The following is a 22406-nucleotide window of genomic DNA, read 5'->3' as shown; positions in this document are numbered from 1 at the left end:
TTTAACTAGATAGCGTCTAAAACAGACTTAACAATTGTGTGGCCTGCCAGCTACCTAAGCTCAGACAAAATTAGATCTTCTATGCTACAGCTAATGTCACAACAAAATGAATGACGCTTAGATGAGTGTATAATTACATCACTTACATTTACACCAAGTACACCTACAATGTTTTGTACATACAAATTCACCGTTACATTCTACTCAAATAGATGCTGCTTCAAATCTACGCATATTAGGTTCTAATCCATGAGCTCCTTGCAAGTAAATCAGCAACATTGTTTACTATTTTTGATGCTATTTCATGTTTACCTATGATGTTTTGGCATTGAGCCACTTGATTACGAGCTTCACTCCAAACTGTATGAATGTATTGTATTGCTGCAACCATTGACCTCCACTTCGAAATCATCTTGGATCCAAATTCCACCATTTCATTTTTCAATTTGTTTCCCTTGATTTTGTCCTCTATAGCAATAGCCATTGATCGATAATTATGTCCAAAATAAACACCATTCCTCTCATTTTCGACAGATGCAATGCCTTCTTTATACACATCTTCTTCTGCACTTGCAAAGTTGTATTTTGTTTCACTTTCCAACATTCTTCTGCATAAAACATCTTCCTTGCTATTATCATGTTCTACTACATGCAATACCATCTCACCAGCAAACACGTGATTTCCCATTTGTATTACCTCCACTTCTTCCTTTTCATTTCGAGAGCCATCAATTATATTATTGAAGATGAATTTATTGGAAACAGAAACAATCCTTCTCCACTTCTGCATATATTAGCAACTGTAAGTACAATGACAAAATCTATCTTTAGACTGATCATGCTACGATCATTTTAAGATGGACATGTAAGAAACGATTGTGGTCATAACTCATACCTTTGTAGCTTCACGTATATTGACATTAACCCAGCTTACATATATGTCTTTCTTCTCGCACAAGCTCTTTAGCCTTGCTTTGCTTTTGACTACATCATCTCTAAATATTAATACTCTATCTCGAAGCATATTTATAAACCGAGTCCGCACCTTTGTTGATGCATTTTCAATACCACTGAGATCAGAATTAATCAAACTGTAACCATATACTTGATATAGTCTTTCTGCTTCAACCAATCCAGCTTCCCAACCAAATAGCATATTAGAGTTAATATAGAATAGTTGACACATCTTCTCGTGCATTGATTCCCATTCTACATAGATGACGTCTCTTTCTTTACTGTTATAATCGGCAATACCAATTCTGTGAATTTGCACCGGATGCTCCACTACTTTGTTATACAAACATGCTTTTGCATCCTCAATATTGTCATGTAAGTCACTGCGAATATACACATCTGTCATATTCTTGAATATGTTGCCATTCTTTGGAAACTGAAAAGAAAGACTTATTTGCTAGTTGTTGCTTTCTATGCAAGTACGGCTAAAACATGGTTGCATGCTATTTAGTAGGCAACCCAACTCTCGCACTACTGACTCTCCATTAATCCTAATTGTTTCCTGAAATACAGAAACCCATGTTCCAGAAAATTAGATATTAGTATATTATCAATTAATGATGATTAGTCAATAGTATTGTACCTTCCCAGTAACATTGGTACTGATCTTTCCATACCAATCATCGTACCACTAGAATGTCTTTCCAATATCACTCATAGGGCATAATTCTTCTGTTGTCATTCTACACAGGTCAATATAAAAAAGGTGAATTATAGTCGTAATATAATCAATATGAGCATGGACAAGCTAAAGTTGTAATCAACAAATATAGTCATATAAAATATCGGGCACAAACACTAATATTGCGTACATAACCGTCTGATCTATACATTACCACGGCTATGTTGCACACTACAATGCTATTGACACAATTCATATTATGTCTTCAATTTAATTTAGTAACATAACAGCGAATACATAGTTATTTGACATCAACAACATATTGACAACATCAACGTACTATAACCATGTTAAGTTTCACAAAAAGTGTGGTCATGATTTACAATCCCCAATTATTTATACACCTAATCTATGGGAGAACTTTATATATCTATGACCCTTTGAGTTCAAGTAGTGTTTCCTACTTAGTCAACTGCTTTTCCATTTCTTTGTAGTGAATATTCATGTTCATTTCTATAGAGTAAGCAAAACTATATAGATCTATTCCTATCTTTGTATGCAGAGACTAAATACTGATGAACTAACCTATGAATTACTTGGGTTCCAGCGATAATCCTACCACAGTTCCAGCGAATGTTTCACTTTACTGCGAGAATCGAAAGAGACCCACGTACCTTTCCTCCCTGTCCTCCTTACTCCGATTTGTTCGAAAAGAAACATGGATCAGTTAGTCGAATCAAATTCAACAATTATCATTAGATAACTTTTAACTATTCACTGCATACCAACCAACTTCCTCTCTCTTATTGACTGCCGCTACGCGCCTGCCCTTCGCGTGCTGTTCAGATCGACGCTCCATTTCTTGACATAGGTTTTGAAGATGTTAAGTGCCATCAATGCTAGATTTCGCATGGAGTGAATACCCAAGCAAATGAAAGAAGACGCTGGAAGTCACGCGCTCATAGTGGAAGCTACTGGTGACCTCGTGTTTCTTTGCTACACCAACTACTAGGCTTTTCGGAATGAATGGGCCGATCCCAGCCCAATACGTGGAACCACGTTGTCGAGTGGAGGATACGCACATATACAAGACATAGGCACATGGATAAACACAACTTTCATGCGCAACACTTGCATGACACAACGAATGCACGACAAGAAGATTAGCTGCCACGAATTTCATATGTGTCCACCTTTGCCTATAGGTGTTTGTAACTAGGACTATCTTATATAAATAGCTATCCAAGATGCAAGTACTTCTATCTCTTCAAGCTACGATCTTTCCATATGGTAATCACTTTCACAACGAAGTAAACACAAAGGCGATATTGCAACTAAAACCACAAGTATGAACTTTCCATTGTTTAAATCATTTTTTTCTTTTGTACAACGCATCAAATCTCTACTACTCCAACATGAAAGCTGAGGAACTATTTTAAATGTTGCAGAACTATGTCGTCTGTTCAGATACCAAAGAAGCTATTTTTCAATCAAATTGCGCAAGACCTAGGCTTTTATGTATCTAGAATAGATGTGAGAGAAATGAATCATTCTATCTTTACTACCTCCATTACTATTATGCCAACGCAGCGAACACCTCCTCCGCGTAATAAGCAAACAACCTACTACAGCGATTTCATAGATACCGTAGGCGGAGCAATAGAATCAGGCTACGACAATGCCATTCACAATATCGCAAGCGAAGGAAAATTAACTTTAGTTGATCACAACCATGCCAATCTATTGAAGACTCAGAAAGAGAAGGAATCAACTATGTCTTGGGCATGGATTTTTGAGGACACATGTGTCGCTCATATGAAACGCTTGAAAAAGATAGAAAATCAACATCGCAACTTCATCGCTAAGATCGCAGAGCTATCCGCCGATTACAGCAACATACTTTTTCTTGCAGTTTCTCCAAATACAGGCAACGCTACTGCTTCGAACGCCGTCACGCTTACATACACAGGAAAAATTCCTCCACAATCTACTCTTGAGATGTTTACTGACCAGTTTGTCCATTTAGTCAACAAGCACTGCTCTTAGATGTGTTTAGTTATTTTAATACTCACCTTCTATCACTACTTTGTAATTATGTACTATGTTATCTTATTACTTGTTTCAGTAATAGTTGGTTTATTCTTCATATGAGCAAAAATAACGTGAATGTGATTGTTATGCAATTATCCCACACTGATGAATATGTGATTGTTACGCAACTCCTTCAAAGTTAATGCTTATACTATCGCATGCAGACATTAATCATCATTATTAAAATCATAATTTCTACTGTCATGTCAAAATATAAAGACCTAAATATAAGCACATGCAATTGCCTGATTAGTACCACTAAATTTATTTTTTCCCAAGACATATCATGCTCTTGACGCTAATACATGAACATCATTCTTTTAATGAAAATTTCGTCAGAAAATTGGCCCGCCAGAGGCGCGCCCCATACTCTAGTCAAGCTTAATAGCAGCCATTCCTCGAGCCCCTTTTCTCCTATTTTTTATGTGATGGGTTAATTCATATGCCAAAAGCACATTATCCGTGATCAAGCGCCTGGCACAAAGGCACTTTGCGAAGGGGAAATAATATCCAGCAGGAACTGCTTCAATCTGTTTTTGCCAACACTTTAGATACAAGTTTGTAGAGGACAATGCACAAGATGATTGGCCTCAAGTCTTTCAATTTCTCCGGTTGTTTAACCTTAGGGATGAGCACAGAACGCAGCAGCAGCCAGCAGCAAGCAGCATTGAGCTGCCTACCCCTAGGAGGTGGTGAAGGAGATGGTTGGGAAGTGGAGCAATAAGGGAGTTGAGCATCAGGCCGCCGATCCACACTCTACCAAGCTGCATTGTTTAATCTCTCCTAATCTTCCATACGCACAGGTAGGAGTACTTTAGACAAATCAAGCTTTCACGTGTACAAGTGGTATGGTATCCACTAATTGGGATTTCAACGGAGAGCATTGGGGACCTGAAAGCACCGGGAGCTGATGGAATGCCATCAATTTTCTACAAACGATTCTGGCAGGTTCTGGGTGAACGGGTGAAAAAGGAGGTCCTTGATGTGCTTAATGGAGGTGATATGCCACAGGTCTGGAATGATATAGAAGTATTATAATTAAAACCATATAATCAGAAATTAAGAAGGGGGACGAGAAGGAAACACCCAAGCAACGTGCGGCGGCGCTCGAATCACACAAGCTGGGAGGTGTCTGGATTTGCTTGTACGTGGCAGTATGTAATACGTCAACAATGAAATGTACTCTTTTCATTTTATTTGTTTTTGGTTGCATACAAGCAACTCCTGCCAGTCCAAGTATGCTTTTCCAAAATGATGAGAACTGAGAGCTAGCAACCGGACGAACCCTTGCGCAGTTGCGCATCAAAAGTACATTTCTCTTACAGGGAGCACTTGAACAGGACAGATACAAGCTTCTTAACAGGCATGGTTCAAATTCAATACTAGAACTAGGTTACTCTAATCCAAGTCAATGGTCGAACCAGGACTGCTACTCTTCAGTTTTTCTTCAACGTCTTCTCAGCATATTAGAGGCTCCTGTCTCATCTGCAGCTAAAGGATGCATAATTCTTTACATCAGTAGAAGAAACTGACAAACCCACACACACACACACGAAAAAGACACAACTGACGCTGCACATTTGATTACCTTGAAGCTCGTTGCAAAGCCAGTCTTGGGTGCATATGAATGCTTCCAACGTCTTTGGGGCGAGGTGGCTTAAGTGTCCGCTTAGTACTCTCCCACCAGCGCTAAGACCTGATTCAGAACCTACTGTTGTGATAGGAATTGCAAAGATATCTCGAGCTATCATCTGCAGTGTGGGAAAACAATAATCCACACTCCACCAGCGAACCACATCAAATTTACTCCTATCCACGTTACCAAGGCGTTCTGTCTCTAAGTAGTGGTCTAGCTCTTTTTCCATCCACTCTGCGTGCTCAGCTTCCATACAGGCATCAAAGGAACTAGGAGATGATGTTGCCATGCCCTCTTCTTCAGTTTGCACTTTTTTGTATTCATTCACCAGTTCACGCAAAAGGTCAACAATCTTTCTAACATGATAATCAGCGTTTTCTTCACCAATGACAGTATGCAGGGCTCCAGTTTTACCTCGTGGATCAAGAATAATACCAAGGGCCATCAACTCATGAATGTCAGACCAATATTTATCAAAATTTTCTATCATGGCAGCAGACATTTTCTCAATTACTGGATCTCCACATCCAAGCCATTTTTGCATTAGAAATTTGATCCCACATATCTGTACAAAAAAATTGTTATCAGCCACAAGTTTGGGTCCAGAAAACATTTCACTTAGTTTATGGAAATGTTTTAATCTATCACAAGCAGATGAGGCCAATTCCCAATCTTCAGCAGTTGGATAAGAAGTGAAGTGGGTGTCAATTTGCTTCAAATGATCAAAAACCTTCTTATATAGCAGAGCGACACGAAGCATAATATAGGTTGAATTCCAACTAGTTTTGCAATCAAGACATAGTTCTTCAGTCAATTCAACCTGTTGTGACTCAGCTGTTTCCTCGAACATTTCATATCTCTTTGGTGTAGAAAGGCAATAAGCAACACTATCACGGATTTTTACTATATCTGCCCAAATCACCTCCCCGCCTTCTTTGACAACTGAGTTCAGATTATGTGCACAGCATCCCATATGTAACATCTTTCCACCTAGTAATAGATTACCTGGCCCAATCTTTTCCTTAATAAGTGGAATTAAATCCTCATTTGCAGAGTAGTTCTCAAGATTCAATGTAGATAGCTTGCAATCTAGATCCCAACTCTGGAGGCATTTATAAAGTGCTTCACAAAGAACATCTGATGTTCCAGGGCATGGCACACGCAGAAACCTACATGGAGCAAAACTATTTCAACAAGACAAGTACTTAAATGTAAACCTTACGAAGAATCAACAGTAGGAAATCACCTCAAAATAGCCCTTCTGGGCTTCATGGACTCGTCAATGAAATGTGCTGTAACTGCCATATAGCGTCTTTTTTTTTTATATCTGTCCAAAATTCAGTTGCAACAGCCACACGGGACTTGTACTTTCGCAAGTTATTGAGAACTTTCTTTCTCCCTGCTTCATAAAGATCCAAGATATCCTCTCTGATGGTATTTTGATTGACCACTTCATAAAAGGGTTGCAATGCATCAACAAATGCATCAACAAGATCAGCATTGGGCAGCGGATAATTCTGCAGTATAAACATAGAAGAAAGCGCCTTGCGAGCTACTTGTTCATCAGAGACACCGCTCTCCACAGAAACTTTTCTGCGTTTACCACTTCCAGAACTCAAACTTGTTTGCTTTTTGCCACCACCACAATTTACACCAATGCAGTTATCCAAATGCTGCATCAGATTTGCAGTACCAGGGCCAGCCTTTGTTCCACCTGAGATATACTTCATGCACCAAATACACTGTGCTTTCCAAACCCCATGGGCCTTCTCTTTTGCGAAGTAATCCCAAACAGGGGGCCGCTTCCTCTTGGAGCCAAAAGATACACTTAAAGCACCTTCGCTCTGTTGTTGCACTTGAGATGCAGCTTCAAGTTCGACCCCAGAATTAAATGGAAGGGCTGCTAAGGATTCCTCTGGGTGGCCACCACTGGCCGGAGGGGTGGCCATCAGACTACTGAAATCAGCAGTAAGAGATGCATGATTAGCACTTAGCAATAATAAATCAACAATAAAAATTATGCTATTTATTCAACACACTCATTTTGAACATTATCATCAGGGTGATAGTACGGCTATCACAGTGCAAATTTTAGAGATCCTCGAGCCTCTTCAGCCCAAGCGAATTTTTTTAATCTTAAGAACGAAATGACCCAAACAGTATATCGTCTTCATTCAGCCTAGTTGCTCTTTACTGACTACCGCATTTTTCTCAATGTACATCATTCCGCGCTCCAATCTCGGGAGAGGAAGTGCGAACGAACGGCACCGAGGCAGATCACCAAATCAAAAAGGAAGGGAAAAGAGACGGATTAGGGTTTAGGAGGGTATGGTTCAGAGGCGGAGTTGGCGCACGAACTTGGTGAAGGACGGAGGATGGCGCGTGCCGGCTTCGCCGCTGCAAATCGGCGCCGGAGCGGAGGACCGCTGGACCGGAGGCGCCGAGGAGGGGGAGCGTCGCAAGCGGGAGAGCAGCTCGGGAGGGAGTAGGAGGGTTAAGGAGGGAGGCCTTGGGTTTTCCCTTTTAAGACCCTGCTTGATACAAACTCCTAAAGTTTAGTAGTGTACTAAAAGTTTAAGATTCTCAAATTGCTAGTACTAAAGTTTAGTACAGGGCTGTTTGGATGGACTACTAATCTTTAGAACCTTAGAGGGAAAATATCATTTTTACCCCTCAATTACTCATCTAAACTATCCCTGCACTGTTCACGTCATTAATGCATGCGAGGGCAATAGGGTAAAGGGGGACTTGAGGACCACTTTTAGTAGAAAAAGGATCCATTAGGACCCCTTGGCCCTCCTAATGATAAAGTTTAGGAGTGTACTTTTAGGACTCATGTTTGGATGCACAAGTCCTAAAAGTGGACTCGTAATCTTTAGGAGGGTGTATCCAAACAGGCTCTAAGTTAAGAACACGTTTGGGTTTGGATGTGTCGACATGTAATCAAGAACTTTTTTTAACCGAATCAGTTGAAATTTTTCTGACCTCACTCGGCTATTTCTTAGCCAAGTGTCTCACTTGTATCTAGCTCATGATTTTGAATATTAAAATTTCTAGAATTCCAGTCACTACTTGTTTTAAATAGGAAAAGACATCCAGATGCGATCACTTTTTTCAATCAAAACCAAATTTTTATAGGAGTATAACTTTTATAGGAGTCAATTCTTTTTAACCGAGCACTGCATGTAAATATAGTTGATTGTATGATGTTTGAGCACACTCCGGTAATAGTTCGATGGTCAAAATAAACTTATTCCAAGATACTGAAGCTTTGACTGAAGTAAAAGAAGTGAAAATACAGCAATAATATGTAACCTTGTTCAGTGTCACTGAACTATTAATGTAAGTGTGAAGAATTAATTAACCATTTTGATATTGGAAAACCAGAAAATTGGTTATGTGTTTTTTTTTCCTTTTCTGAGATTGGAGCCTACCCAGCTCATTATGGATTCCTTTTCTGAAATATGCATACCTTTGTATTGAAAGGTAGAAGAAAACGGCCCAAACACAGCCCCGAGAGGAAGAAAAAGAAAAGGACAGCGCTCTAGATTAACATGCGCACCACCGGTAGCAAGAGAGAACGAGCACAAATGGAAAAGAACGAATCTTGTTGCTCCAGCCGTGATCCACAGACGAGCGACATCAGAGATCTCCCGGAGGACACAATCCAAACGAGGCAATACCACATTGAAAACAGCCACTGCGGTGTTTCGACAAAGACCACAAGTCCAAAACCACCATGCCCTGAGGGTGATAAAGGAATTGAGGCCTTTCCGGTGTTCCTTGCCGACCTTTCGCTGTGCTCCGCGCCAACAATCAGAGAAGACATCTGGATTCTCATTATTGGTTTCAACAGGGGCAATTATTACTATGACCAAGAAATTCTAAGCCCTCTTAGACCTCGTTCGTTTTGGCCCTCTTAGACCTCGTTCGTTTTGGCTGGAACGGTCCGGAACGTGGCCTATTCCATTCGGATCGAATAGGATCGGTTTGAAGTCAGGTCGGACAAGGATGGTCCTTCGGTTAGATACGGCCTGGAACGAAAATGGACCCGGAATGAACTTTCCGCCCTCTCCACGCCCCGGAACGCTTCCACTGGTCTCACCCCCCGTTCCGATCCAGGTGACGGACGCACGAGGCGACGCGAGGTGATGCAAGGTGGCGGCGCGTGAGGCGACACGGCGGCGGCACGAGGTGGCGGTGTGGCGGCGTAAGGGGACGGCGTGGTGGTATGGGACATCTTTGACGGCCACCACCGCGACGACGGCCGCCGCCTTCTCGTCGGTAAGCTGCTGCCTTTTCCTCTTCTCTCCCTCTCGCCCTGGCAGATCGATCTGGTGCTCGATTGATGGCGGTCGATCTGGCGCTTGATAGGGGTCAGCTTGCCGCCTCTGTATCTTGGCCAGCAGGTAGGGGTAGCACCATGGCGCTGCTCCCCTTCCTATCTAGCGAGTAGCGACCACCCCCTATTTCTTCTTTGCTGGTATCATTGGGGCTCACCGGCTTTTTTCTTGTGGGGGGTGAAGTTTCAGGTCTCTTCCTGAGTTTTGCTGCAAGGATTAGTCCAACTATTCCGCGAATTTCGGCGTCATTTACGTGTTCCTGCTCAGAAAATAATAACGGGAGGGATGCGCATGGTTTTTCTTATTTTGTTAGGTGGTGTTCTTGTTGCGAGTTCAGGGCCGAAATAAATACAGGATGATTCTTGGTTTCTTGGGCTTCGCCTTTTTTGCTTCACCTTCAGTTCTGAGTGATCGATTCTACTAAGCATTTATTTACTAGTATATCATGTCTTTTTCTTCGTTGCTTATGAACTAGATGTACTCTGAGTAACAACCTGTTGCATAGTTGTATGCTTTGCTAAACAAGGAACAGAATGTTTGTAGTTTAAGCCTCCTAAGATTCCAAAGGAAGAAATAATCTTTAGATCACAATGTTGTGCCTCTTGAGAGCTTCAATTTTGGATTCAATTGGTTATCTGTCATTGAAATTTAACTGTTAAATCAATCTGAGAATGCGTCAAAAATGAACCTCTATTGGTAGGGAACGGACAATGTGGACTTCCCTGTAACGTCTGTACATGTGGAATAGCTTGCTATTTTGCCTATTTTTTACTCTTGTCGGAACCAATCTGTGCCCATCTTTAGACACGTTTGCTCTTATCAAATTCATGTTATCAATCTGCAGTTACTGATCGGCATCTATCTGTGCGCTTCCTGTTCTTGTGGGTTATTGCATTGCTCTTCCTTTGCTCATCGATTGCCAAATTGTGTGTTTATTCTTTGTTCAGTCTGAACTTGTCTATCATTAGTTAAATCTGAACTTGTTTGTTCTTTGTTAAATCTGAAATTGTTTATAGTTTGTCTCTGAGTAAGCACAATGATTATGAATCTCAGCTTAAAATAAAGAATCTCAGCTTAACAGACTTCAAAGAAACTTCGTTATGGATATGTTTAACCAGCACTTGTGTATATATTGTTGCTTTCACAAGTAGTGTTGTCCACAACTAACCAGTGAATAGTTTTAGTTCTACTGCTTGAAAATTGTGACATTATTTTAGAAGCTTACTACATCTTAATTTATACTCTTATGTGAATTTCTCTTGCTTTCACTGTGTCTGTGCCATTTGCATATCCTTAGATTGTGTGTATAAATATCATACTATCATGCACAGATTATTTGTGTGTATAAATTGCACATGCTTCTAAAAAGCTCTATCTTGTTTATGATATGTTCTATGAATGTCTGCAGCATTGGGAGCAGCCTCTACAGTTGAGGAACCAAGTACAGGAACTTGAAATACCTCCTTTTCTTGGCTTTAAATTAACACCGGCAATGAAGTAAGTTAAAGAGCTCAAGTGCTAACGAGAGGAGGGCGTGACTTGTTTTGTTCTTCTTTCTTTTCCAAGAGAGTGCTGTGATTCAAACTTTGCCGTGCTAGTATAGGACACGTACAGCGTCTTGCTAGTTGCTACTTATAAATGGCTCTGTTGAATACAAATGTTACTTCAAGAACAAATTTGTTGCTACAAGCGTTTTGTTGCTACATTTGTTTTGGTTGAATTCGTTGCTTCGAGAACAATTTTTTTTGTCAAATAGCTCTGTTGAAATGGCTCTAGCCCTGAAATAATTCCTGTACAGCCGAACATATTATTTGTGGGCTTGGAATAGTTCCTAACTGGGATTGAGTGAAGTAAGGGGATCCACTCGATCTTGGGCTGGAACGGTTCCTGGACTAGATCCGTTCCAAAGGAAACGAACGAGGCCTTAATGCTAATTCACCCACTGCCCTTGGCAAGAGACAAAACATAGTTCGAGTACAGTGATTTTCAAATAAACTATGAGCCTACATTGCAAGCATCAAACAAGGATGCTCTAATTGAGTCAACATTTAAAAAAGAACAACTACTCTGGAGCTCCTCTTCAGTGTCTTCCACGCATGTCAGAAGCTCTGATCCCTTCTTTACCAAAAAAGCATAATTCTATATATTATTAGTAGAAGAAAATCACAAAGAAATACCAAATACATATTGCGAATATTCAATTACCTTGGAGCTCTATATGATGCCAGTCTTGAGAGCATACCAGGGCTTCCAACATCTTTGGACTGAGATGGCTGCAACGTCCACTTAGAACTCTCCCGCCGGTTTCAAGAGCTGATTCAGACACTATCCTTGTTATTGGAATAGCAAAGATATCACGAGCTATCATCTTTAGTGTAGGATACCTTCCTGTAACGTTCCACCAAGAAAGTATATCAAATTCATCATCTGTGTAAGGGACATTCTCTTCCTCTAAATAGCGATCCAGCTCATTTTCAGGCCTTACAGCATGTTTAGCTCTCATATGGGCGACAAAAGCTCGGAATGGTGTCAGCACCTTATATCAGATGATGCAGCCTTACTCTTTTTCACGTTGCACTTTGTACTCATTTATCAACTCACACAAAAAATCACAACTCTTTCTAACATGCTTCCCAGAGTTTCCTTCACCAAAGAGGACCTCATAGCAAACCTCCAACATTGCCATTTTACCTCGTGGATCAAGAATGATAGCAAGTGCCATCAAGCCGTGAATATCAGACCTTACTTATCAAACTTTTCTACCATGACAGCAGACATTTTCTCAATTATTGGATCTCCACATTCAAGCCATTTGTGCATATTCATTTTGATCTCACATATATGTATGAAAAACACATTAGCAGTCACGAATTTAGTTCCAGAAAACATTTCTCTGAGTTCATGGAAAACTTTCAATCCATCACAGACAGATGACACAGATTTCCAATCTTCAGCGGTTGGACATGAAGTGAAGTTCCAGTCAATTTGCTTCAGATGATCAAAAACCTTATTATATCCCAGAGCAATGTGAAGCATAGTATAGGTTGAATTCCATTTACTTCTGCAATCAAGGCACAGTTCTTCAGTCAATTCAATCTGTTGTGATAGAGCAGCTTCCTCGAACTTTTCATACCTCTCTGGTGTAGCAAGACAATAAGCAACACTAACACGGATTTTTTCAATGGCTGTCGCGATCACTTCCAAGCCATCTTTGACAACTGAGTCAAGACTATGTGCACAGCATTGCATATTTAGCATCCTTCCACCTAATAAAAGATTAGTTGTCCCAATCTTTGCCTCAGTTTGTGGAATTAAAGCATCATCAGAAGAGCAATTGTGAAGAGTCAGAGTAGACAGCTTGCGATTAAGATCCCAACTCTCGAGGCATTTATAAAGTGCATCACAAAGAGCATCCGACGCACGAGGGTATGGCACATATAGAAACCTACACAAAGAAAAGAATATTTTTATCTATTTGGCAAGACAAGTACACATAGATAAAACTAACAAAGAACCTACAGTAGGAAATCACCTTAAGATGCACCTTCTGGGCTTCCATGACTTGTCAATGAAATGCCCTGTGACTGCGATATAGTCTCTTTTCCTCTTATCATCTGTCCAGAGTTCAGTTGTAACAGCCACACGACCACTGTTCTTTTGCAAGTAATCAAGAACTTTCCTTCTCTCAATCTCGTAGTGATCCAAGATATCATTTCTAATGGTCTTTTGAGTTACCATTTCAAAAGAGGGTTCAATGCACCAACAAATGCACGAAGACCAGGGTGATTAGCAACTGACAGGGGATAGTCATGCAGTATAAACACAGAGTTAACTGCTTTCTGAGCTTCTTCTTGATCAGAGACACCGCTGTCTACAGAAAACCTCACATTGAACTTCTCCCTTGAGAAGTAATCCCGAACAGGTGAAGTGCGCTTCTTCTTTGAGCTACACGTTTCACTTGCCGCATCCTCAACGTGTCGTTTGGTTCCAGATGCAGCTTCAGATCCACATTGCCAAGGTTGAACTGCACAATTACATTCAGAGGGCGCTGAAAGTTTCTCAGATTGGTCATCACTGGTCGGAGGAGTGACCATCAGTCACCTGAAATTAGAGGTGACAAATGTTTGATTAACACTACTAAATCAGGAATAAAAAATCCGCATATTCAGAAAACTACTTTTTCGCATTACCATTAAGTCGTTGTTCGATATATCTTAGTCCCTATTTATTTAGTTCAAAAGAACGAAATGGCCCACCAAACAGTCTTGGCCTACTCCCGCCTGCTTATTACTATCGCATAGCATACACATCCTTAACATTAATCAACGCAATCAGGCAGCACCTCTGCACCATACTTATAAACAGCATTCCGGCAACCTAATTTCGCGTGAGAATGTGCGGACGCCAGGACCATCCGTTGCAAATGGAGAAAACAAAAGAGCTATCGGTTAGGGTTTCGGAGGATATGGTTCGGGGACGAGTGCGCGAACCTCGGTGGAGGAAGAAGGACGGTGCGCGGCGGAGAAGCCGCTTCGTGATGCTCGCCGGCGCCGGAGCAGAAGACGGAAGGCGTCGAGGAGGGGAAGCGTCGCCCGCGCGAGGAGCAGCAGCAACGGACTGAGATGTTTGGTTTTTTTTTCTTTTCTTTTCTATGAGAGAGAGAGAGAGAGAGAGAGAGAGAGAGAGAGAGAGAGAGAGAGAGAGAGAGGCCTTGGCATGTGATGGGCGCGAGCTGGGCCGAATGGGGTAGGATGAAATGCTAGCGGCCTTGTTACATATTTTTCTGCTGAAATTTCATTTCCTCACTTTAGCTGTTCTCTTGCAACCTCGTCGGAACACTTATCTTCTTCTCTCAGATATGCTGTTCGGAAAAAAAATCGAAGAAAATATGTCGTATCAAACTTACAGTAAAATAAGCTGGACTGCCAGTTGCCTCCCAATTGCCTATTTGTATCCTGTTATTATGTACTCCCTCAATTCCGAATTATAAGTTATTTCAATTTTCTTGGAGAGTCAAAGCATCTCAAGTTTGACCAAATTTATACAATAAATTGCTAACATTCATGATATCAAATAGGTACCATTAGTTTCTTCATTAAATATATTTTCATAATATATCTATTCGATGCCATAAACTTTTGTGATTTTCTCTATAATTTTAGTCAAACATAAAAATATTTGACTTTCCAAGAAAGTTGGAATGACTTATAATTTGAAACGGAGGGAGTAGCTATATAGTCGGTCTTGTTTGGATCACGATAGTTTTAAAAAGGAATTGTACAAGATTTTCACAGTATGATTTTAGTCACAAAATACATACAACACATTCAATGACGTCAACTACAGCCTCCGTCTAATTCTTAATTTCTCATTGTCTTCTATGCAATTGGATCAACATGGAAAATTTCATGTACAAGATTATTTTCCGTTTGGGAGCACTCAAGCACTCTTCTACGTATTTCTACCAAGTCGTGGACGCGTGGAAGGCCTTCCCAATAACCAATATGAAGTAGAGTCAAATGTCTAAACAAGATGTCTTTTCATGAAAGTTAGAACGGCTTAGCCTTCAAGGGCAAATTGAGACCACGAGAAACCTTAGACAATTTCTTCAAAGGTCTGAAGCTTAAAAGAACGAGATTAACTGCAACCTGCAGCATGACGTTTGTATATAGCGCCGAATGCCATTTCGAAAACAGAAAGAGCGCCAACCAAATTTTGAACCATTCCCTGGTTAGCTGTTTGCGTGAAGTACCGAAATGTACCACAGAACTAATGCTGTTCTGTGCCAATCATCATTCACAAGCCACCCACATCTTTCCAGTACTGCAGTAGTTCATGTGGCTATGCATACAACCTTTGTCTTTATCCAGGTTTGTCCAACTAAAATTTTCTACACAATTACTTACAGTTCCTGCATTCCGTGGCATGAGATCTTTCACGGGGCTTTGCACATCAAAGCTCTCTCCAAGATGAATTTCCCTTCCTTGTATTTTTGGCTCTCCTCGTACGCTTTCTCCTGCAGAGCACCATACAGTATAAATCAGCCTGAGAGAACTGTATAAGGCATCCAGGGAAGTTAATGACAAAGCATTAAGACAACTTATGATAAAACACACTGTATAGATACCGGAATGTGGAGTTACGTGTTATTAAGGATTTATTAAGAGTATACATGACTTGGAAATGTGTATTCCCCGCTTTCAAGAATAATAGTAACAGTTTTATACACTAAATAATGAAGCTTGGTTCCAGATATTATGTTAGATAAGTGGGAAAACTATCTGTCACTGTTTGCTAAATTAAATCTATACACACTGAGCATTTGGATCAGAATAGTATGGAACAAATCCATAAAGGAACCAGGGGAGAGTGGAAAAACAAGTTTCCAGATTGACAGGGAAAACCAGGACTACTTGTTCCTTGATGGGGGCAAAGGGCTCTGAAGACTTGCAGGGCAACACTACTGGGAATCACACACATATAGGAAGTCAGACATGTTCCGATGATGAAATTGTTGTCCACACGGCTCTGATGAAATAAGAGCAACCAAACTGAAATAAATTGGATATGCACAAACATAATTGAAGCAGGACCAAATCAGACATCACTGAGGCAGGCAACGAGCTACTCTACAGTGTAAAGCAAAAGGCTTCAATATACTAGATTTTTTTCATGGATTTTCTACAACAGTGAGCGACAAAGTCTTGACTTGTATCGATGGCCAATTACAAATGGGTTACATTTACCTGTGTTAAAGAAGCAGAGGAGTACTGTGTTTCAACTTTAAAATCAAGTTGTGAAAAATTCTAATACTCTGATTTTCATTTACCAGTTGCACAACTAGAGACCAAACCACAGGTAACAGGTCGCATTTCTCTGACACGTGAACCAGTAGATGCAATAACACTAGTTCACCTTTTGTTAACTTTGATGTACAATCATAACTGGGTTACAAGAAAGAGGTGGCATCATTTGCTGGAACAATGAGGTATAATACTATTGTAATGTACTAAATTGAAAAACTGACTAGAAAATCATTGTGCAATAGAATGATGAGCCTATGGAAGCAAGTCAAGTTCACTAAAGCAAAACACCAAGGGTTTTATGTGTAACTAATCATGCAATATGTTTTCTATGTACACTTAATATTCAGAATTCATGCCAATGTAGTAAAGGGCATGAATAAGAAATTTTCTACCAACTTTCGATAGAATGCTTTGTTTTGCGAATTTCTCTGTTGAAATGCATGTACGTAATCAGTATAAAAGTATGGGACACCCATTGTTAGATGCTGAAAGAAAATATCATTGTAACTTACATATCTCCAGCCAATAATTTCTTGGCAGCAGATACAGTAAATGTCATTCACTATATGCGGCCCAGTCGTAAATTCCCGATCCTCGTTAGGGCCCAGGGTTATGTTCACCCTGAAATGTGGCAGTACACATCACAAAACATAGAATGGAGAAATAAACGGAACAAAATGGTAACGACTCAAAAGTCCATCAAGCAAACAGATCAGTTCATCTATCCAGTGATTTTGGAAAACAGTAATCAGTTCAGACTTGAAACAGAGGAAATACTTCACATGAATACAGAAGGAAGCTGAAAGAATAAGGCCAATTGTTTGTGGCACTATATAGTTTGTTATGATATTTTGTAGTGTGTCGATAATTAATTGAACAGTTGAATGGCTTGGAAAAGAATCTAACTAAATTTACACAGGGAGGAAAACAGCTGTTGTTTTTACCTAGAATTCACCGCGAAGAAATAGGCAAACAGCAACAGCCATTCCATTGATTTCTCTTATCACTACCTATAATTCAAGAGCAACTTGAGCACCATTCACTGTTCTGATGAATACCCAAAAACCTTCTGCTCTACCATTGATATGCATCTGAAATCAACTTCATCACCTACTAATGCATCTACCTAAGCCACCCCCACTCCTCCCTTCTACAGGGTTGCTGTTTTTGTTTCGGAGGTCATTGCCCATCTATTGGATCGACCAAAGTACAGCAGCTCAGAGGAATAACGCGTATGTGTTTGCACGCCACAAGATTCGAGGGAACTCGACACGATTCCTAGAGATTCAAGAACCCAGTAGAAAATATGTGCCAGGGCAGGAGACCACAGGGACCAAGATTTTCGCCACTTAACGAAGTCCCTCCCAATCCTCACAACCAATGTACGACCCTCTGCACAAGTATGCACAGCATCCTACGATCAGCAACCAATTTTATTCCGGTAATCCAGATGCGATTCACAGCTCATTCAGCTAATGAAAAGGAACACAGGAAAAGTGGGGAATGGAAACGTGATCCACATTACATGACGCGAGACTAACTCGACGGGCCAAGAATGAACAGATCGGGGAGCGGGAGAAGAAGCAGTACGTACACGCGATCGAAGAGGTAGCCGCGGCCGATGCGCCCCTGGAATTCCCTGGAGAGGATGGCGCCCATGGAGGCGGCGTCGAGGCGGCACCGCCGGCACTGGAGCACCGTCGCCGCCGGGGAGCCGGGGTCCCCGTTGCCCCGTGGGAGCACCTGCACGAACAGCAGACCCATTCGACGACTCAACCGACCGACCGTGGATGGATCGATCGAGAGGGGAGCCGGCGATGGAAGCAGGCAAGCAGCAGCGGAGGGAGGACGAACAGGAGAGGAAGAAGGCCTCTGTCTCTCTTTGTTTGGTTGCCTTTTCTTCACGCAAGGATGCGAATGGATTAATGGAATGGACCAGTAGGATTTGTTTTTTTTTACACAATGGATTAATGGAATGGACCAGTAGGATTTGTTGGGTCATGCATCTAGTTTGGTCGGTTACTTCATTCAACTTCGAATTGAATCAAACATACATCGTTATAGCTCGGATGTTTTTTTTTTGAAAAACTTTTGAACTAAATTTTGGCTATGCCAAAAGGAGGCAAGGGGATACGTTTTATGATCAAATCAAAATTTTGGCATGCCCAATTCGGATAGCCACTTCAAATGCTCGAATTATCATGGTACATGGATAAAAATTTGCCTGGGACCAAACTGAGACCAAATTTACTAAGCACGGACAATTTGTTTTAGGGCCTTAAAGCTTGAACTAAACATGACCTTCTCTGATGACCGGAGGCAACCACCATCATTAAAATCCTTAGAAAATTGCATTGATAGTCATCCTATAAATATTCGAGTTTTCACTTGTTAATTGACAAATTTTAATTGCAGATATGCTGGCTCGATTTTGGGCCGCAAACCAATCTGGTCTGAGTATTAGGCCGACAACGCAGGCAGCAGGACGGCCGACGTGCAAATTGGTATGCCCAGTTATTATGGATAGGAATTTACTCTGAATTTCATCCCTCATGTACAAAATCGGGTATCAATCATCCTCAACTTTAAAAATCCGTTTGTACCCTCAAGGTTTTGCAAACATGGCGCTAGGTCCCACCTGTCAGGCAACAGGTGGCGGTGGTGTCGGTGTTTTAGACCGGCAACCCGCCTAGGGTGTACCCCAGGTGGTCTTTTGTTCGGTAAGGGTCGTCGAGAATCAAGGAATCAATGGTGACGTAAGGAACACGATTTAGACAGGTTTGGGCCGCTAGATCGCGTAATACCCTACATCCTGTGTGTTGGTTTTGTATTTGATGAACTGGAGTTCTTGTTGAGAGGGGTCCCTGCCCGCCCTTATATACATGGGAGGGCAGGATTACAAGCCTGAGTCCTAGTCGGGTACTATTACAGAGTTCTACTCGGTAAAGGCCCGAGTAGTTTTCCATAAACATACTTGACTAGTCCGAGTAGGATACGCCCATCCTTGTTCTGATCTTGTCCGAGTACGTCCCTTAGTGGGCCGTCCAAGGTCTACTCGTGGTCCTGGGGTGTATGCCCGACAAGCTCCCGAGTACTTTGTAGTCGTGCGCCATAGTCTTGGGCACTGCGGGCACTATCCGAGGAGCTAGTCGTAGAGGTCGCAGACTGAAGTACTCGAGTACTGTCGCGTGGCTGGAAGGTACTCTTTTTGTTTCTTCGAGTTGCTTCTGTCCCGAGAAATTTTTATATGGTAGTGCGATGTCAATCGCACTCCATATGGAATAGCCCCCGAGCCTTAGGTTGAGTCGAAGAATCAGGCTTAGGGTCAAACCAGCTTTTGTCCACTTTACCCTTGGAAATCTTGGAAAAAGAAAAAACTGACCAACGGTACGGTACCCGCAGCCCCCGAGCACTTAGGCGATCTCTGTCGTTGAAGTGGTCAACAGTCTGTTGAAAAGAGTAGCCGTTGAGTGTTAAAGGCGATTAATCTGCAATTAATCTGTCCGTTGCGCAACTGACGCGTGGAAACCGGAGCTGACGGAGATAAAACTGGGAAGCCCCCTTTCGGTTGTTTTTACGCCGCACGGTAATCAGATCTGATTATCTGCCTCCTCCGACCTCCTGCTCCACATTTGCGCCACCTCCAGCACCACCGCCGCCATTGCCGCCTCTTGAGAAAGATCTGAGTGAGAGTGCCGTTCTAGCTTGAGGTTGAGTCCGTCAAATGCGCACCAAGAAGATGGGCAAGAAACCCGAGAAGACCCAGGGCAAGGCTCCGGCGACGGGCAAGGCAAAATCCAAGAAGGGGAAAGAGTTGGTGCTACCGGCGCCGAAGGTGGGGCCGACGAACCAGACTGCGCCGCCGCCGCCTGGGGCAACGTGGCAACATTCGGTGATGAAGGAGGAAGCCGTGCAAGCACTAGTCGATGCGAAGCTTCTTCAGCCGAAGGAGATTCTGGAGTGGCGCCCCGCATTTCCAAATGCGTGGCAATTTGAGGAGCATCCAGGCGAGACCGTGATGCTCGCGCATTTTGTGGAGAGGGGGTTGGCAGTGCCCACCTCCGACTTCTTCAGAGGTATTCTCGAGTACTATAAGCTTCAACTCGTGCATTTGAACCCTAATGGTGTACTGCATATGTCCATTTTTGTACACCGCTGCGAAGTTTATTTGGGAGTTCCTCCAAGTCTCGAGCTGTTTAGGAAGTTGTTCCGTTGTAAGCCTCAGCCGAGTGCCCAAAGGACAGAAGTCTTTGGAGGCGCCAGGTTCCAACTCAGGAACTCGGGCGCGTACATTGAGTACAACTTGACTGACTCCCATAGTGAGTGGAAGAAGAGGTGGTTCTATATTGGGAACCACGATCCTCGCTTGCCTATGGTGACTGGTCATGCGCCCAAGCGCGCGGAAAACTAGGTGAGCGAACCCGAAGACACTCCCGAGCTTGATCACCTGATGCAGCAGATTACCGAGTTGAAGGCACTCAGTCTAATTAGAATCAATGTGGCGGCTAGCTTTCTGAAGAGAAGGGTCCAGCCGCTTCAACAACGTGCTCACTCAGGAAGTGAGTACGCAGGTCTTAAGGATCCATCGCGTATGTCCGATGAGGATATATTCGATGATGATGTAGAGGCGCTGCTGGCCAAGTTCTTCAGGAACTATTAGAGAGTACTAATAATCCCTGCGGCCCTTCATCAGTATGACGCCTGGTATGAGCCAGAAGTGGTATGTCTTTGCACCTGACTTGTACTTTTCTGACTTGTGTGATATTTGTTATTGATATCGACTTGTTTTTTGTAGTCTCGAGTTCTTGCCGGCTACTTGGCGTAGTCGGAAGAAGAGTCAGAGGTTGTTGCTGAGGAGTCAGAGGACGAACCCTCTCCTCCTGTCAAGAAACGCAGAGTAGTCCGCAAGATGTCTGCGACTAAGTCTGCTTCAACCCTGAGAAGTCTCGGGGTGCCAAGGTATATATTCGTGAACTTATCTATAGCTGATAAATTTGAACTTGCTATTTATGACCAATTCGTCTTTGTCATAAAGGCTGTTGACATGGCGCTTGGTAGCGATGAGGCTGCTTCTGAAGAAGTAGTCGTAACCGACTCGGGTGTCGGTGATGTATCTGTTGATATGGTGCCAGAGACGGTGCCATCAACAGAAGTTGGAGTAGCCCCCCGAGTTGTCCGCACCGGCTCCGTCGGCTGCTGTGATGCCCATTGCTGACCAAGCGGTCCTGGGGCTGCCTGCCGGAATAGCGGGTGTTGCTAAGGAGGTGTCGCCAGTACTTGCTACTGGTACTTTGCTGTCCTATGTGATCACCAATGGTAAGCATTGTCCCTTCTAAATGTATTTTTTGAGTTGTATTGTAGTCTTGACTTCTGCTTCGCAGGCCTTGTCAAGAAGACAATGCCAGCAGCTATTCTTGCGGCGTCCAGTACTCGGCTGCCTGTTGCCGAGAAGAAGCATGTGCGATTGCCGCCACGCTCAACCCGGTGAGCTTTCTGGTCTGTTGAAAGACTTTAGGTTGTCTTGAAATCCTGTAGTGACATATTTTGGTGTAGAGATGCAGAGGAAACGATCCCTGTAGAAATAGGGGTAGGGCCGGATCCCCCGACTACATTATCTGCTCCTTTCGAGGATTTAATTGTTGAGGAGGTACCCGGGGTTGATGCCGGTCATCTTGGAGCTACCATGTCGATGCTTCAAGACGTCATCCGTTCAGCGGAAGTTCCCGCCGCTGCATCGCGTTCAGGGAGTGCTGCCTTATCAACATCTATTGGCGGATCGCTGACCGTAGTGGGTGTTGAAAAAGCCAAAGAGGCGACTGCTCCAGGTATGTTTCTGTAGTCTTGTTATTGTAATCATAGCGGGCAGTTGGCTGATGATAAATGATGTAGGTGCC

At 42.4% G+C, this 22406-nt stretch overlaps 3 protein-coding genes across 5 annotated transcripts; all 3 read right to left on the bottom strand.

Annotated features, from left to right (window-relative positions):
* Window positions 1–4648: 4648 nt before the first annotated feature.
* On the bottom strand, window positions 4649–7312 carry LOC140221145 (zinc finger BED domain-containing protein RICESLEEPER 1-like). The gene is made up of 5 exons (XM_072290468.1): window positions 6732–7312; window positions 6369–6532; window positions 6184–6305; window positions 5550–5928; window positions 4649–4740 (listed from the first exon to the last, which is right to left on the bottom strand). Exons 1-5 carry the CDS (start codon window positions 7310–7312, stop codon window positions 4649–4651), a joined length of 1338 nt encoding a protein of 445 aa, XP_072146569.1.
* A 4303-nt stretch (window positions 7313–11615) lies between these two features.
* On the bottom strand, window positions 11616–14360 carry LOC117836270 (zinc finger BED domain-containing protein RICESLEEPER 2-like). Of its 3 annotated transcripts, none has more exons than XM_034715659.2 (4): window positions 14197–14360; window positions 13239–13807; window positions 11912–13151; window positions 11616–11824 (listed from the first exon to the last, which is right to left on the bottom strand). In XM_034715659.2, the coding sequence occupies exons 2-3, from the start codon at window positions 13442–13444 to the stop codon at window positions 12449–12451; spliced, it is 909 nt and encodes a 302-aa protein (XP_034571550.1). In that variant the 5' UTR covers window positions 13445–13807; window positions 14197–14360; the 3' UTR covers window positions 11616–11824; window positions 11912–12448. The 3 variants fall into 3 exon arrangements, with proteins under 3 accessions (XP_034571550.1, XP_034571549.1, XP_034571551.1); XM_034715658.2 differs by having other exon boundaries at window positions 11616–11821; XM_034715660.2 differs by lacking the exon at window positions 14197–14360 and adding an exon at window positions 13897–14155 and having other exon boundaries at window positions 11616–11821.
* Window positions 14361–15455: 1095 nt separating this feature from the next.
* Window positions 15456–18428, bottom strand: LOC117840913 (putative yippee-like protein Os10g0369500). Its single transcript, XM_034721458.2, has 3 exons — window positions 18107–18428; window positions 17025–17133; window positions 15456–15722 (listed from the first exon to the last, which is right to left on the bottom strand). The coding sequence occupies exons 1-3, from the start codon at window positions 18274–18276 to the stop codon at window positions 15642–15644; spliced, it is 360 nt and encodes a 119-aa protein (XP_034577349.1). The 5' UTR covers window positions 18277–18428; the 3' UTR covers window positions 15456–15641.
* Window positions 18429–22406: the final 3978 nt, after the last annotated feature.

Source organism: Setaria viridis, chromosome 9, assembly GCF_005286985.2.
Source record: "Setaria viridis chromosome 9, Setaria_viridis_v4.0, whole genome shotgun sequence".
NCBI classification, from domain to species: Eukaryota; Viridiplantae; Streptophyta; class Magnoliopsida; order Poales; family Poaceae; genus Setaria; species Setaria viridis.
The sequence above is the reverse complement of the archived record's forward strand: the minus strand, read 5'-3'. Positions and strand labels throughout refer to the sequence as shown.